This window comes from Poecilia latipinna, unplaced genomic scaffold (genome assembly GCF_001443285.1).
Source record: "Poecilia latipinna isolate Pla-1442-1.1 unplaced genomic scaffold, P_latipinna-1.0 Scaffold1767, whole genome shotgun sequence".
Classification (NCBI taxonomy): domain Eukaryota; kingdom Metazoa; phylum Chordata; class Actinopteri; order Cyprinodontiformes; family Poeciliidae; genus Poecilia; species Poecilia latipinna.
This window is the reverse complement of record NW_015114383.1, coordinates 30,263-46,229: the sequence shown is the minus strand read 5'-3', so window position 1 is coordinate 46,229 and position 15,967 is coordinate 30,263. Positions and strand designations below refer to the sequence as shown.

Genomic DNA, 15,967 nt, shown 5'->3' with positions numbered 1-15,967 from the left:
TTAGTGGTGCACATTGTTAAAAATAAACATAACAATGTGCTATGTTTCTGGTGTAGGCATTTGATTTAAGTTTGATTACAGATTGCAGACTTATTGGATGGTTTTCTAGAACATCAAACGGATTTAATTATTGTTAAACATAACTCTAAAAAGTATGAATAATTCATTTTCTGAGTTATTGTTTACATTTACATGGCAATGTTTAAAAGGTAATTGTTGTTTTTATGTGATGCCCTGAAAGGTTTCGCGAAGCGGAACGGTTCTTTGGGGAGTTGTGGGGAACAATATATTGATCGGACTCGGTTGTTGCTTACATCTTACAAGATAGAAACTGCTCTGGTGAGTGTTTCTTTCGATAAATTGGGGCCTGTGGCGTCGCTAACTGATGCATTTACGAAATGAGTCTGAATATTAGGCTAAAATAAGTCCCGCTTTGTAACGGTTTCAGTTGAACCAAATCAGGTTTGCTCAGGTTTGTGAGTCGGAGGCCTTAGCAGCTAATGTTAGCCGCATCAAAACAGCAGCGCAGCTACTTCCTCACCGATGACCAACGGTAGACTCGTTCCCTTTATATCTCACTTTGTGTGTCATGGCAAGTCCTTAAGCTTCGTAGTTTGGTAAAACAAATACAATTATAACACCAATTTGGTTTAATGAGCACCAGTTATTTTAGCGTTAATATGTTAGTGTATTAAGTGGCTGTCAGGAGTCTGCAGTTTTGGTTAATGTTAACGTCTGGATTTAAAACGTGTGTAGAAACTCGGGGACATGTTTAGGGACTATGAATTAAATAGTGGGTCATCNGTAGCACATACTGGGATTCAAATGTGGGAAAAAGAAGCCACAAACTTGGAAGCAAAATGTCATTAAACAAAAGGATGACTCAAGACTTTTGCAATGAGTTGAAAACCACTATATGTGCTTACAATTTGTCTCAAAGCAGAAACTAAAAAAATCGAAACGGTCCTCATGAGATACTTGGCACCAGAATCAGCCAAGCAGTAAACCCACTGGTAGCTTAAAGCGGCTTTACATTTTCTGGCAATTTGAGAGGACTCTGTAAAGAAGAACTCAATAAAAACAAAGTGGCTGGGAAACACGCCAAAGGAAGTCACAGCGCTATAGAAAAGTTTTGGCATTAGCTTCATGTTGCCTTTTTATTATTATTTTTCCTTGTGCCCTGACAACCGCAGAGAGTTTTTCACACCATTTAGGCAATAAAAGTTCCCTTTAGGCCTAATAAGAGATTGTTCACGTCACCGTAGAACCCCTCGCAGTGAAGTTCTCAGGCTGAACAAAATCTGCTCAAATGTTTAAAACTGAATTTTATTGCTTGCTGCCCAAAATGGTTTCTACAGTAAGGTCTCTTCAACCATAGCTCCATTGGCGATTATATCAAGGCCTTTGGAAACCGATCGCCTTTGCAAACTTTTAATTATCCCCCTTCCTCTGTAAAACCACTGGATGTATTTTTTATTTTTTTAACGTTTCTCTGAACACAAACCACAACAGCCTTTTAAACATGAATCCAAAAACAATTTTTTCCCCGAGACCAACATCAAATGTTGAGTTCTTGGTTTGGAAAACATCTCGAGCAGCTTTCCTCTCTCCGTTTTCATGAATACCTGAGCGTCTTTCAAGACGTGCAATCAGTGGCGTTCATGTTGAGTCAGGGAACGATGAAGACCGACTTTTGCAGCGTCAGTTTTTACTATGCTGTGCGTTGCTGAGAGGGCGCCATTTGCTACATTTGTTTAATTGAAACAGCACATCGAGTTCAGGTCACGAGAAGTCTCGCCTTCGAGCTTGGAGAGAATTAACAGCCAGGATTAGTGGTTTGCTTATTTACGGTCGTTTACTGTCATTTTGGCCACCGACGTAAAACGTGCAGTCTCCAACTTCTATAATGAAAAACCACGTCTTGTATGAAGCCACATGCTCTCAATTTGCTTCATATACCTCCTGGTGTTAACTGCTGCGTCTCATGTGGGTAACGGAAAAAAAATTCTGTTAAAGTTGCTTCCCTTCTACTGTCAAATCCCAAAAGGGGAAGCAGAATTAAGTAATGGAGCACTCTGTAGGGGTGCTCTGGAACAAAAGCTTATTTCCTAAACTTGAGTGTCTTTAGGTAGATTTCTTCAGCTTTGATGTGTGTTGCAGATGGAGAAGCAGCAAATGGGATAAAACTGCTGAATCCCCACTGAGGGTGCAGCTGGCCTGGATGGATGAGGTGGATTAGTTATTTTACAAGATCTTTAGATGTGGCTGCACTGTGGGTTTTTTCAGTCCTCTCTCCTCTGCTGCAGGGGTTTGCCATTCAAAGTTTTATTTTTTAAATAAAGCCACAAGACACTGGCTTTATTTCCACTGTGGAGGCACACAGACCAAACCAATATCTTCTCATTATTTCAAGGCCTCCTGGCAGGTTATTTCACTGTCATTTGAAATAAGTTATAGACTCATTCCCAAAATGACAGTGTGAAAGCAAAAATACTGGGTGTTGTGAGACAGACTCAAACATGCACATTTCACCAAGGCACACCTTTTGTACATATGGTGCCTGTTTAAATGTGAGTGGGTTGCAGTTATATGAAGGTATTAGGACAGCTTACAACAGCATGTTTGTCTAACATATTTGGACAAATGTTCTCATTACTGTAAAAAGACAAAAACAAAACTCAATCAATAAAAGCAAATAACTTTCTGTAAAATGTAATGAAAATGTTTGTTTTTTTCTGGTGAGGAATAAATTAGGACCCTGTATCCTACGCTCATTCTCTCTTCACATGGGGAAAATCACAGACGTGTGTCACATCGGGTGGACGTGATTCGAGCATGATCTGTTAAAACCTCCGACATTTTGTTTGGTGGTTGTTGAAGAGAGAATGAACACTGGCAAAATCAAAAGACCTGCTTAAAAGAAAAATATACATATTATATTAGCTTTTGCATCTGATAAAGGGTAAAAGAGGGCTAAAAAATGTTTGAAATCAGTCTTTGTATTGTATGGAACGTAGTAAGTAGACGACAACAAAATCAGTTGCCCATGTTCAAGGATTCAGCAAACCACAGAATCCTTGAAAAGTCCCTTAAAAATTTAAAAGTTGTGAAGTTTGTGCAGTGAATATATGAAGTGATAAACTATGAAAGCTTTTAGGGAAGCTCTAACAAATTCTTAATCTTAATATTTTTTACATTTTGGATATTAGAACATACAAGAAAATGAGAAAGTGTGATGGTCAGTGTCCAGTTAAGCATAATAAGCCTAAATTATTTAAAAGTCAAAAAGTTAGTTATAAAACTTTTAAGTCAAGTGAACCAGCAGCAAGGGCAGAGGCGATAAGACAGAGTTTTGTGATCACGCCTATTAGTCCCAGGTATTCAGCTGGATTCAGATCAGAGTGCAAACACTGCAGACAGGATTTTTGGTCCTGAGAGAAAAAAAAAATAGCATCATGTGTAGACAAGACATTAAGAAAGCATGCATAACTTCCCCTTGGTCTTCACATGGGAGATACAATTTCACATTTTTGATGGTTCTTAAATGGTTAAAACCTGATTTTTGCCAAATATTTATCTAGTTTTCTGATTGGAAAGAACTGTGAAAAGCAAACACCAAAATCCTGATTGTATAAGATTGTAGAGACTAAGAAAATAAACTAACTGGTTTTGAATTCACTGAAGTAGGAATATAGCTGTGGTGGACTTTTGTACAATAAGTCCAACAAAGGAAAGGCACATTTTTCAAAGGATATTAAGTTTAATAATCTGTTTGCTTTTGTTTTAAGCTCCACATACCAAGTACCTTTTCAGGCCCTGCCAGTTCAGTGTATATGATAACAACTATTTCATTTTTTACCTATATGATCTTGGTATAATTTGAGAGTTTATATTTTTAAATATAAATTTCTATTCATCCATTCAGAGAACAAACGTACAGAGTCAGCAACAGAACACTAGAGATCTCAGTTCTGCTTTTTCTCATTTGGCACCACAACAGAGCCAGCAGCCTGAGGGGCCCCTGGTGTTTGTCTCCATCTGTTGGGAAAATTGTGGTAAATACAGCATACATTTTTCACCCAGAAATAAATAACATAAATAAGACGATGTTTGTAAAATTAGTGGTGCACATTGTTAAAAATAAACATAACAATGTGCTATGTTTCTGGTGTAGGCATTTGATTTAAGTTTGATTACAGATTGCAGACTTATTGGATGGTTTTCTAGAACATCAAACGGATTTAATTATTGTTAAACATAACTCTAAAAAGTATGAATAATTCATTTTCTGAGTTATTGTTTACATTTACATGGCAATGTTTAAAAGGTAATTGTTGTTTTTATGTGATGCCCTGAAAGGTTTCGCGAAGCGGAACGGTTCTTTGGGGAGTTGTGGGGAACAATATATTGATCGGACTCGGTTGTTGCTTACATCTTACAAGATAGAAACTGCTCTGGTGAGTGTTTCTTTCGATAAATTGGGGCCTGTGGCGTCGCTAACTGATGCATTTACGAAATGAGTCTGAATATTAGGCTAAAATAAGTCCCGCTTTGTAACGGTTTCAGTTGAACCAAATCAGGTTTGCTCAGGTTTGTGAGTCGGAGGCCTTAGCAGCTAATGTTAGCCGCATCAAAACAGCAGCGCAGCTACTTCCTCACCGATGACCAACGGTAGACTCGTTCCCTTTATATCTCACTTTGTGTGTCATGGCAAGTCCTTAAGCTTCGTAGTTTGGTAAAACAAATACAATTATAACACCAATTTGGTTTAATGAGCACCAGTTATTTTAGCGTTAATATGTTAGTGTATTAAGTGGCTGTCAGGAGTCTGCAGTTTTGGTTAATGTTAACGTCTGGATTTAAAACGTGTGTAGAAACTCGGGGACATGTTTAGGGACTATGAATTAAATAGTGGGTCATCTGATCTTGACCTGCAGCATTTAAATGCAGTGACACAGCCCTCTCTGTCATAATCCTGACGTGTAGATTTTTTTTTTATTATTTTTTTTACTGACTTTGCTTGTTTACTTCCTTTCAAGGAGCAAGATCACATGGTTCCCGCACGCAGCTGTGGAAACTGAAATGTTCGTTTGGTATTTTTTCAAAGTTAGAACAACTGGGGGGAACTACTTGTCATTTTCAAAATGATCCAAACCTGAGTTTTCAAAAATATTTTTGATGGAGCGCTGATACAAGAGTAGGAGGATTACAAGGTGATTAGGAGCCACTTAAATTTATTTTGTTGACAGGAAACCCCATGTTGCTCCTAATAAGAAACCACATAAGGTATTTGTCATCGTTATCAGAATATCCTGTAGGAGCACTTTATCACTTCATTGTCTCTTTAAAAGAAAAACTCCGTCCAAACAATATTTTTTCTAACTCCATCTTCATGGCTAAGCTTGTTATTCACTTATTTGTAAAACTGCTATAAGACTGAAGTTTCGTTCTGAAGCAGTGCTGGTTTGCGGTACAATTTAGCCTGTCGTGGTTCTGGGATCTGAGACTTGATTCAGAACATTTTTTTGTGCTGAAGAAATAAAGAACCATCACAACTTAGTTCTTTCCTTAAAGCTAATTTGTTTTCTCAGAATTTATCCAAATGAATGTTCTGTCACGTAGTTAACAGAAACAAACTTCAGACTTCCACAGATCAACTACAAAAGTTTCCCTATCAAATATTCTATGAAGGATATATATTGTACAATTATTGAAAACTATAATTACTGCTTGCTTCTGTCCAATTTTCCGAATAAAACTCTTATTTCTGCTACATTTTTTTTATTCCAGTCAAGTTGCTTTTCTACTATCAGACTATATTTCTATAAGTTCATGTTCTGTTTTTGGCAAATATGAAAAATGCAAGTAAGCATTCATTTTTATTCAAGGCAATTGGTGTTTATACAGTTGATAGAGTAACATTAGAGCATTGAAATCCCCTTGATTGCTTTTTTAAAAGCAGAGTCTTTCCTTATGTAGGATTTTAGTACCTTTTTTCTTGTTTTCACCAGCAGAGGGAGGGATGAGTCTCTCCCCTGTTATTGGCACAGAAGTGCCAGAAGCAGCTAATGGGGTGGCGACGCCCGTCTCTCTGGAGAACGGCCCTCACGCGCCGGTCTCGGTAAAACACGGCGGGAGCAGGTTACCCGATGACGGAGCGGAGTCGATGGACGGGAGAACCGAGAACCACGTTGACACGGCAAACAGACTGAACGCTGCAGAAAGCAACTTAGACACTGAGACAGATCTTCACGAGAGAACATCTAGCTTATCATTACATGGTCCCCAGGTGGTAGACCTCTCTTTTCATGATGACGCAGAAACAGGAAACTCCGAATCCAAAGACACAGACATTCCTGAGGGATCGAAGGCCGAGGATCTGGTTCTCATGTGGGATTCAGCACCGCATGCAGAGGCCACAGAAGTATGTCAGCAGGGAGGCCCTGACATTGCAGAAAGACACCCGACAGAGGCTGAGAGTGAAGAGAGAAGGCTCGACAGGAGAGAGGAAGATGAGGACGGAGAGAAAGAGAAGCAGGATATGGAGACGGACGAGAAGAACGAGAACAGGTGGAGGAACACTGGAGGAAGGGCAAAGAAGGAGGTAAGTGGTTAGTAGGATTAAGGACAAAAACAATGTAGCTGAGCCAATAGGAGTTGAGATTTACAGACTGGTCTCAGAATCCAGTTTTTATTATCACCATTTATCAGTTCCTACCCGTTCTTACCCGTTTCTGCAGCCCTCGCAACACTACTCCTCTTCAGCCCCCGGTCCCAGTACCACCTCCTCTTCTTCTACTCCTCAACCTGCTCTTCTCACCTCAGACGACACCCCATGCCCTCCCCACGTCATGGCCCAGGTTTGGGTTCGGAACAACCGGGGGATGCAGGACAGCAAGAGCCTGGATGAAATCAGTCAAGCCTGCGGAGGTACGTTTCAGTCGCAGTTTGGATTACATGTAGTGTCTGGTGCTTTCTGTAATTTTTCATACTGTTTTTCTTTTGTGCTTTTTTTTTACCCCCCAGGTGGTCCAGGAGCCAGAGGAGGTGGCAGAAGCGGGCAGTCAGAGGGCCGAAGGGCCACCATCTCCTCGGCTCTGGAGCTGGAAGGGACGGTCAGCCATGAAGGAGACCTCACCAACTTCATCACAAAGAACCTGGAGCAGAAGATCAAAATGAGCTCCAAGCCCAGCCTGGACTGCAGTGATTGTGCGTGAAATTCTAAAAACTCCATTTCTCTTGTTTCATTAACATCATTTAAGAGCTAAAAAAAATGGAATTTCACTAAACCGTTTTTAAAGACGACGCCCTGAGACACGTCCAGATTGAACCTATGTTAGCAAGGTTCTAAGAAACATATGAAGCTATATTTATCCTGAGATTAAATTCCACACAGGTGTATTTACCCATTGGATGGCTTCAAAAGGAAGTTGATAAGGCTGCATTTTAGGGAATTGGAGTAAAGGGGGCTAAAGACAACTGCACAGCTCACTTAATTGTATACAAGTTGAGAACTGAACATCATTTTCCTTCCACTTTCCTTTTACAGCTGCGCAGCACTTTGTGTTGCATCAGTGCAGCATCATGCTGTGGGAATTATTTGATTTATATTGATTTGATAAGATTAATCATGGTGAATCGATTATTGAAATAATTAACCAATTTAATAGTCAACTTAAAAAGGCTGTTTGCTGAAAGAACAACACAGATACACAAAATGTGTATATTTACAGAAAATATACACATTTTGTATTTAAGATGGAAAAAAAAAACTTTGTAAATATGCACTACCCAGAACTAAAGTGGCATCGTTTTAGCTTCACTTGGCTTAAAATCTGTGGGGAAAAATAAATAAATCTCCTATTAATGAACCTTTTGTTATCCAATTATTAATTGATCAATCAAAAAACTAGTCAACAAATCAGCTTTTTCCTATTTTGCGACTGAGCTTTTGTAATATGTTGATGTTCGAAGGATTTTTTTTTTTTTCTCAATATGCATCATTTGCTACAAAGGATCAGAATTTGGCAGAATGTGCAAACTTTTATATTTGATTAATCGCCAAAATTGATTAATTGATAACCAAAATAATTGTTAGTTGCAGTCCCATATAGATAAAAAAAAAAAAAAAAGTAAGATGACATGTAGAAACTATTGTCTATTTTGCAATTACCTAAGCATGTGTGTCGGTCTGTCGCCCATAATCTCTGTTAAATAAGTTTAATTCAAATTTGGAAAACGTCACAAGGTGTGAACACTTTTGCCAGGCATTGTGATGGATGACATCGGTGGATGACTGTCGGCGTTTGGCCTGCCGTAGAGCTGTGAGGCGACATGTGTAAATCTAATCCCGGGAATAAATCAGTCCTTTGAAGTTTTTCAGCCTGGCCTAATGTAGATGGTCCATTAGCAGAAGCCTGACATGTTTAAATTTCACGGAGGAACACGCCGCGGCGCCGCTCCTCGCTCTCAGACTCCTCCCGGATGAGAGTGACGGCTAAAGCAGCCATTTAATTTAGGCGCAGCGACACAGTCAATATCCCCTGTGTGGCAGCTCATTCCCTCTACCTGCTGATTCAATTAAGATGGATGACTCACTTTGTTTAGACTAGGAGGATTTACTATTAAAGTCCTGCTGCTGCCGGGATGAAAGAAGCTGTCACCTTTTATTTATTTATTTCAGATCCGCTGACCTCCGACGACTTCTGTATTCTGACATGTTTTGACACGATGTTCTTCTACAAATATAATCCTTATGTCGTCGGTGTGCCGGCGCCATCAGTTGATTTTAAACCTTTACTCATCCAACCAAGAGAATATGTGTATCCCTTTTGTTGTTGCGTACAATTGCCTAATTTCATGATGTTTTACACTGCAGCTGACTGCTCGGGTCCAATCTACCGAAGCCGAGGGTTGTCACGGAGACCAGCGGACATCCCGCCGATCGACCCCACAGTTCTGTTGGACCTCCAGAGACACACCCAGGAGGTGGCCCACAGCGTGGAGATGATGATGAAGAGCCTCAACGGGACCATCCAGAATGTGAGCTGGCGCCACGCTCCAATGGCCGTTTTAGTTTGTGTGTTGCACTGAATCACGCTTGCTACCGGATCATTTATAGGGACGGTGCTCATGTCCATTCAGCTTTCTTCTCCTCCTGCCACACAGAATCTCTGTGCGCCGTACTGTTTTCTCACTGTCGCTTCTGCCTGTCCGACTCTTATTTCTACAGATGACGGCTCTGAGCGTTGGCTACATCCAGACCTACAGAGACTCCGTGGACAGCCTGGGAGAGTCTGTAGACATGAGCATAAAGGTGAAACGTGGAATGTGACTCGTCTTTATAAATGTGTGGAACTGATTTAGAAAGGATTAGTGGATTCTTGGTGGATTATCATTTCATTTTGAGTGGGTTAATTGTAACAAAATCTGTTTAAATTGAAAACTGAGTCCTTAATGAACTGTAGGTGCCACTGGATCTTCATATCCTCTAAGCTTCAGAAGTTTAAAGTGTTCTGCATTTTCTCAATTGTAACTTGTTCCAGTTTGCTACATTGTTGTAATCACAAACTTGTATTTTATTCTCATTTTGCTTTATTCTATATCCTGTTATCTGAATGTGTTTCATTTGTCCTTCCTTCTCTTCCTACTGTCTTCCCTTTCTTCCTTTTCTTATGTCCTGTGTTACCTCCTCTTTTTCCCTCCCTCCCTTTTGTATTATTATTTTTTTTGTATTTTATATTTTAAGGTGAAAGTGAAGAACTTGGAAAATTATGGAATTTTTTGAAAAATGTGATGTAAAGTTTGTGATGACAATGTGACAAAATATGAAGCGTAAGGGACACAGATTGTTTCCCAGCTCTGTACTTTTAGACACAACGTTGTTCATTTCTTTATGTCTCTGTTTGTTCCTCCAGGGCATGTATACACTAATGGCTCGTTGCGAGGAGCTGGATCGCTCCATGCAGCCCATCCACACGCTGGCGGCTCAGATCCGTGACATCAAACGCACCCTGGATGCTCTAGAAGCGATCTGCAAGTAAACCCCCCCACCCCCTTCCCGAACACAGCTCCGACCTGCAAAGATCCAACCTAAAGCTCATCCACAAGAAACAAACAAATAAACAAAAAAAAAAAGGATGCCGGCAAGCAAACGCAGCCTTTTCTCGCAGGTAGCACACACACACTGCAGCGAAGATCAAGTTCACCTCAGGAGTCTGGAACCCGCCGCTGCCCGGCATGCTGAATGATTTCCACTCATAGCTCTTCTGTGTGCCGTTTGAAGATGACCCGTTTTTGTGTTGTGGGATCTAAAAAGAAATGCATCGACTTTTGAGGATGAGCTGTTCTTTTTGTTTTTGTTTTTTTTTCTTTTTTCTTCTTCTTGTCAAAATTTCAAGAAGAAAATCCCTCCAAATTAACTCTTTCGCTCCGGATACTTAGTAGGTCGCACCCATGCACAAACACAAACCTCGCAGCAGGTGGGCTACACACATTCGTTGTTCCTCCTTACAGTCTGAGGAGTGTGATACTTTTATCCGTCCAGCCTGCCTGGTTCAGATTGCACTAACCTCTCCTCCGCAGACGGGGGCGATATTTCTGTCTCTGGAGAGGCAAGACTAAACTGATCGGAAGACGGTGACATTTGCACTGGAACAGAAAGTCTATTTTTTAATCTTATGCAACAAGCAGGTTCCTTCACTGTGTGTGTCTGTATGTTTTTATTTATTCAGTCTGCTCAGCATGCGTGCTTGTTCAGGAAAAAAAAAAAAAGAACAAAAAAACCAAAACAAAACATTGCGTCTGTGTGTCACGGTAATGTCTGCCGTCTAATGGGCTCCGATCTGTACCGAGAGTCTTTCACTTTATCCACTCCGATTCTCTCCCATCACCTGAAAGGGACGAGTCAACCGTTAAATCACAGATCTGCTTCGTTAATAACAAGCCAGAATCTGCCACGAGTCTCCGTCTCCTTCCTCTGCGGCGGCGTAAAACGAAGAGACGAAGTGAGGAACATAACCGGGGAGAGTAATCTTAAGTGATCCTAAAACTGTCTTTGAACGTTGTCCAAATAATAAAATATTAAAAAGTACCAGATATTTTACTCAATTTGACGTCTAGATGTCATCGCCCGACAGGCTAGATATCATTTTTTATGCTCCGACTTGATTGAATTTTGAAGTCAATAATATTTTTGTTGCCTCAGAGCTTCTCATGGGAATATAAATTTCACTGCAGCTCCAGTTCTTCTCTTCTTTTTTTTTTTTTTCTCCAAACAGCCTGTCACACATGGTGTTAAATTATGGTTTTGAAGTTCATTCTTACCGAGACCAGTTCCGGGTTCAGTTCCCCGCCAGTTAAAACTGAACCGTTCATGTTCATAATTCATCACTTAAACCTTTTGAACTAAATTCATAACATGAAATGCTTCAGATTCAAATGACATACAATGATATGTAGTTACTTTTTTTTTTTTTTTACATACACTGTATAAAAATGTCAGTTTTAGATTTGTAAGGATTATAAAAATTAATTTCTACTCACTAGAAGCCAGAATAATGACAGGGAGGCTTTTGTTAATTTTCTCAGCAGTCGAGGATCCAGAACCTCTACAGGAAGCAAACGGTCTGACCTTTACCAGGCTGGGCTTTTGCTGAACTTTTTTCAAATTCAGAAGTTTACATACATTTATTTTTAGTATTTGATAGCATTGCCTTTTAGATCTTATGACTTGGGGTCAACCTTTTTTTAATAAGCTTCTCAGAACTGGCGTGACTCGGGTTTGTAGGTCATCTCGTTCACGAGCCCCTTTTCAGCTCTGCCACAAATTTCTTCTACGAGACTTGAGTGAAACCTTGATTTTAAATCACACAACATGTCTCCAGAAGTTAAGGACTTTGTCTCTGAGTGCGTATAGCAACTAATATGGCTTTTAATGTTCTTCTTCCTCTGTGCGGTTTTTAAGCCAATGTTGGTACTCTTACCTGCATCTTCACCAGATGTTGAGCTTTTGTTCAGGGGTTTATCAAAACATTTTCAACTCCGAGACAAAGAAACCCGTTTTGTTCCTGAACATTGTGCTGCCTGGACATTCCTACTATATGTTCTTGCTAAACAGGTAAAGGTTCAAACTACTATATAGTAGTTTGAACAGATGAATGTGATGCCCAAAGATGAAACTTACAAAGCCATGACATCCTCATCATTTGAGCTTTCTTGAATCCTTAAGTCGTAGGAATCTTAGTGCACGTGAACTTGTGATTTTGAAGAAAGTGCTAAACACTTTCATCATTCTGGAATTTAGTACATAAAACAATTTTGTGAACCGTAACGAACCTTAAACAGGATCATTTCTGACAGTGAGGGGGGGAAACGTTTTATACAGTGAATGCAAAAGATTTGATTCAACTATGTCATTGTGTGTCATTTGGCTTGTGCCATCGTTCTTTTATCTTTGTAATTCTCTCCTGTTCTCTCTGCTCACATAAACTGTATTCCAGTATTGACCGGTTCCCAATAAAGCTGCTTCAATCGATACGTTTCCCTGCTTTAGTTTCAGTAAGCAAAATGTCTGAAATTTTGATTTTAAAACAATGCACATTAGAAATATATATTTTAAATCTTTAAAGTCCTATAAGGTTGGTGTTCCTCTCTGAGAAAATTTGTGTTCCTTTTAAACATGCAAGCTGCCAATATTGTCCACATAAACGTACGACAGACAGCAAAGCCAGAGGGGTCAGGATGCGTCCATCTGAGAGGACAGGCATATATGTTGTCAAGTAGTTTCTGTGGTAACGGCCTGAACGCATGCACACACAACAGTCGTCTAGCTCGTGGCTTTTTGGGAAAATGCCCTTCCTGCTAAAAAAAAAAAAAAAAGCTAAAAAAAAAAAAATTTACCATAAAAGTTTCTTCTCTGTATATCTGTGCCTTAACTCCTCAAGAGAGTGCTGCCTGATGACGCTGCTCTCACTTCAAGTAAAAGAGCAGAAACATCTTCAAAGTTTCAGGAACGCGGCTTCCTGCTCATAAAGCACTTCAGAGATGTAATTGCAACACTCTGCATGGTTCAAAATCACTTTGACCTCTGAAAAATCCTGGGTGTCGCATCTGAAATATGAATCGGTTTATTTGTGTTGATCAGTCGGCTCTAAATGGATCTGCAGCTGCAGTGGAAACTAATATTGAGCAGAGCTGATTTCAGACTCCAGTCACTCTGCTGCCTTGTTTCCAAAAGAAAAAAAGAAGCACAAAATAAATTAGTTTAAACTCCTTAAAATTTCATCTGGTCATCTTAAAGCAATATAATTTTTTTTGTAAATTGATTTTTTGTGTGTGGAAATGTTACTTTTATCCTGGTTAAAATGTAACTAATTATCTCAGCAAACAACTAATCAAAGTAAAACTGAATATAAAACCATTATTATAATCATTAACACCAGATCTGAACAGTTTAAGAGCAGATGCATTTATCTATTTTTTTTTTGTTGTTGTCCACCATGTTTGCTTTCTATCAGACTCAGACTTTAAACCACAATAAATAAATATGTTACATTCGCAAAACAGTAAAATCAAATGAGATGCTCTCATGCTGTTAGGATGTTGCAACTTAAATCAGTTTCTAATTGTCAGTAACAAATTGGTGTTTTTGGCTGTAGTGACAAATTTCACTGTTGTCCTTAACGTCTACATTCATTTACTATTTAATAATATTATTTGTAAATAAAACCTGGAAAACAAACTCTCAGAATGACAGAAATGTTTTTCCTTTTGCTGTTTGTGTCTTCGTCGTCGGGAAATGAAGCCCAGACATTTGAGTTAGAGGTGAGTTTGGATTTACATATAAATTATTGACACTTACACGCACAGTAATATTCTGAAGATAACACTGATGCATTTTTTTACTTTTTATTTTTTTTTTTTGCACTGATCTACATAAACTCCATGTGGAATTAGCGAAAAGTAAGACATGAAGTATTTCGATTTCATTATGCAAACATCTACATCTTATCCCTTCTTCAGTTTAGAGGTTCGTTCATCATCAGTTTGTGCTCAAGTGAAGCTTTCTCTTCCTGAGAAGTAGGTTTTTCAACAAAAGAGTCTAAACCTAAAGATTTATGATTGGAAGATTTGACTTTACATGAGGAAATCGAGCATATTCAATCTGTCAGAAAACGCCGCCCTGCTTTGTAATAGAAAAGTTACTTCCAGTCAGGTTTGTTTGGACGGACAGACTGGATATTCATTTGCTCCCGGGTGTTTGGTAAATCGTCCGTGAACTTCAGAAGTCAAAGCTGATGAACCTTTACCTGATCCGACTCTGAAAACTCCTCCTGTTCTTATTCTCTCTGCCCAGCGTCGCATATTTAAATTTTCCAGTTTACATTAAATGCACCATATGTGCAGAGCGATTAACAGACAACTGTGTGTGACCTTTAAAAGGTTTGTGTGTGGGTTATAAATCCATTTATGTCCTTGCAAAGGACACATCAGGGTGTGCCAAAGTTTTATGAAAATTCTTGGTTTTAAAAAACGTTCCCTTCCTAGATTCCTGAGAGAAAATCCTGGTGTGATCTGAGTTTTTTCCAACTGTACGTAGCATGGATTAACTAAAAGTTAGCCAAAGAATGGTTTCATTTACACTCTGTGGATCTCAGATCAGCCCATGCCTTAATTCTGAATATTAATAATGATAAATAAGCCAATAACACCTTGATCTTGCTGCCGTTTTATCCTAAAACCATTTTTATCACATGTATAAAGTTGTTTGGGGAGAAAACAAGATGATCTCAGGCATATCTATCTTCATTATGCAGCCTGCATGGCTTCATAGTTAAATGTCTAAAAACAAACGTATTGAATATATATATATATATATATATATAAACATGGAGGGAGTTAAAAATCCGTGCTTAGCAGCACTTCTTTGCTCCTTATTGTTGCTTACATTGGCTACAAAAATGTTTAAAAGTGCCAACTTTGAGCAGCAAAAGCAGCACGGGGCTTTCTAAATGAGCTGGTACAGAAAAATAAATATATATTCTAAATTAATCTAAAATGAGCCAGATGGCTTTGTTAAAAATGTTTGCAGTTTTGAATGTGAAAGAAATTAGACATGATGTAATATTAATTTCCCTTAAGCTATAAAGTTGTATCTGTGTGCATATCTTTAATTTTTCTTGTTTTAAAAGAAAAATAACATTTACTTAAACATAGCAAAGCACACTCTGCCTCTTTGCTGTGGCTCAACTCACATGGATGAAAAACTGTTTTTTATTGATTCCTTTTGCACATCTAATGATTGGTTGTGCCTCATACCTTAAAGCTTAATAAAATATCTCTCTCCTTTTTTTTTTTTAATTGTTCACCATTTCTGTCTGCCTTTAACAAGGTCCTGGTGTAGTTTCACCAAAACTCAGACAGGGGAGGCCAAAGATCTCAGAAATTTAGCAATTTTTCATACAAGGTGTAACATCTATAAATTTAGATTTTTTTGTATATACAAATTTGTCAAAATTGTAGCCCAGAGAAGGTCAGAGATTCATATTCTGTGACTTTTGCGTATAAACTAGTCATTGACGGCTGTGAGAACAAGAACATCCCTTGATTTGAATATTTGCTCAGTGCATTTTCACTGTTTACTCCCAGCTCTGGAGGAAGTGTGAGTTGAAAGTTGTTTTCCATGATGGATGTGTCCTCTGTGTGAGCTGACATTAGAGACGACCTCCCGTGTAAAACAATTTCTGGAATATGAATGGATTTATTAATCCTTTAGATATATAACACAGCTAAATATCTTTGGTAGGATCTATTAATGCTTCTGCGTTTTTGTTTGAGCTCACTTTTTTACAAGGTTTCCTTTCATTTTTATTCAGTTTTTAAAGCAGATTTAATACATCACAGTTATGTACAGACAAGATATAAATAATGCTAACAACATAAATTACAAAAGTATGGATCAGCCATA

General features: G+C 38.8%; 1 protein-coding gene across 3 annotated transcripts; it reads left to right on the top strand.

Moving 5' to 3' along the window:
• The first annotated feature begins 4,382 nt into the window (after nt 1-4,382).
• On the top strand, nt 4,383-11,107 carry borcs6 (BLOC-1 related complex subunit 6). 3 transcript variants are annotated; one of them, XM_015061022.1, is made up of 8 exons: nt 4,490-4,671; nt 5,040-5,084; nt 6,012-6,604; nt 6,741-6,930; nt 7,027-7,209; nt 8,879-9,042; nt 9,233-9,316; nt 9,918-11,107. In XM_015061022.1, the coding sequence occupies exons 1-8, from the start codon at nt 4,662-4,664 to the stop codon at nt 10,041-10,043; spliced, it is 1,395 nt and encodes a 464-aa protein (XP_014916508.1). In that variant the 5' UTR covers nt 4,490-4,661; the 3' UTR covers nt 10,044-11,107. The 3 variants fall into 3 exon arrangements, with proteins under 3 accessions (XP_014916510.1, XP_014916508.1, XP_014916509.1); XM_015061024.1 differs by lacking the exons at nt 4,490-4,671; nt 5,040-5,084 and adding an exon at nt 4,383-4,457; XM_015061023.1 differs by lacking the exon at nt 5,040-5,084 and having other exon boundaries at nt 4,491-4,671.
• Nucleotides 11,108-15,967: the final 4,860 nt, after the last annotated feature.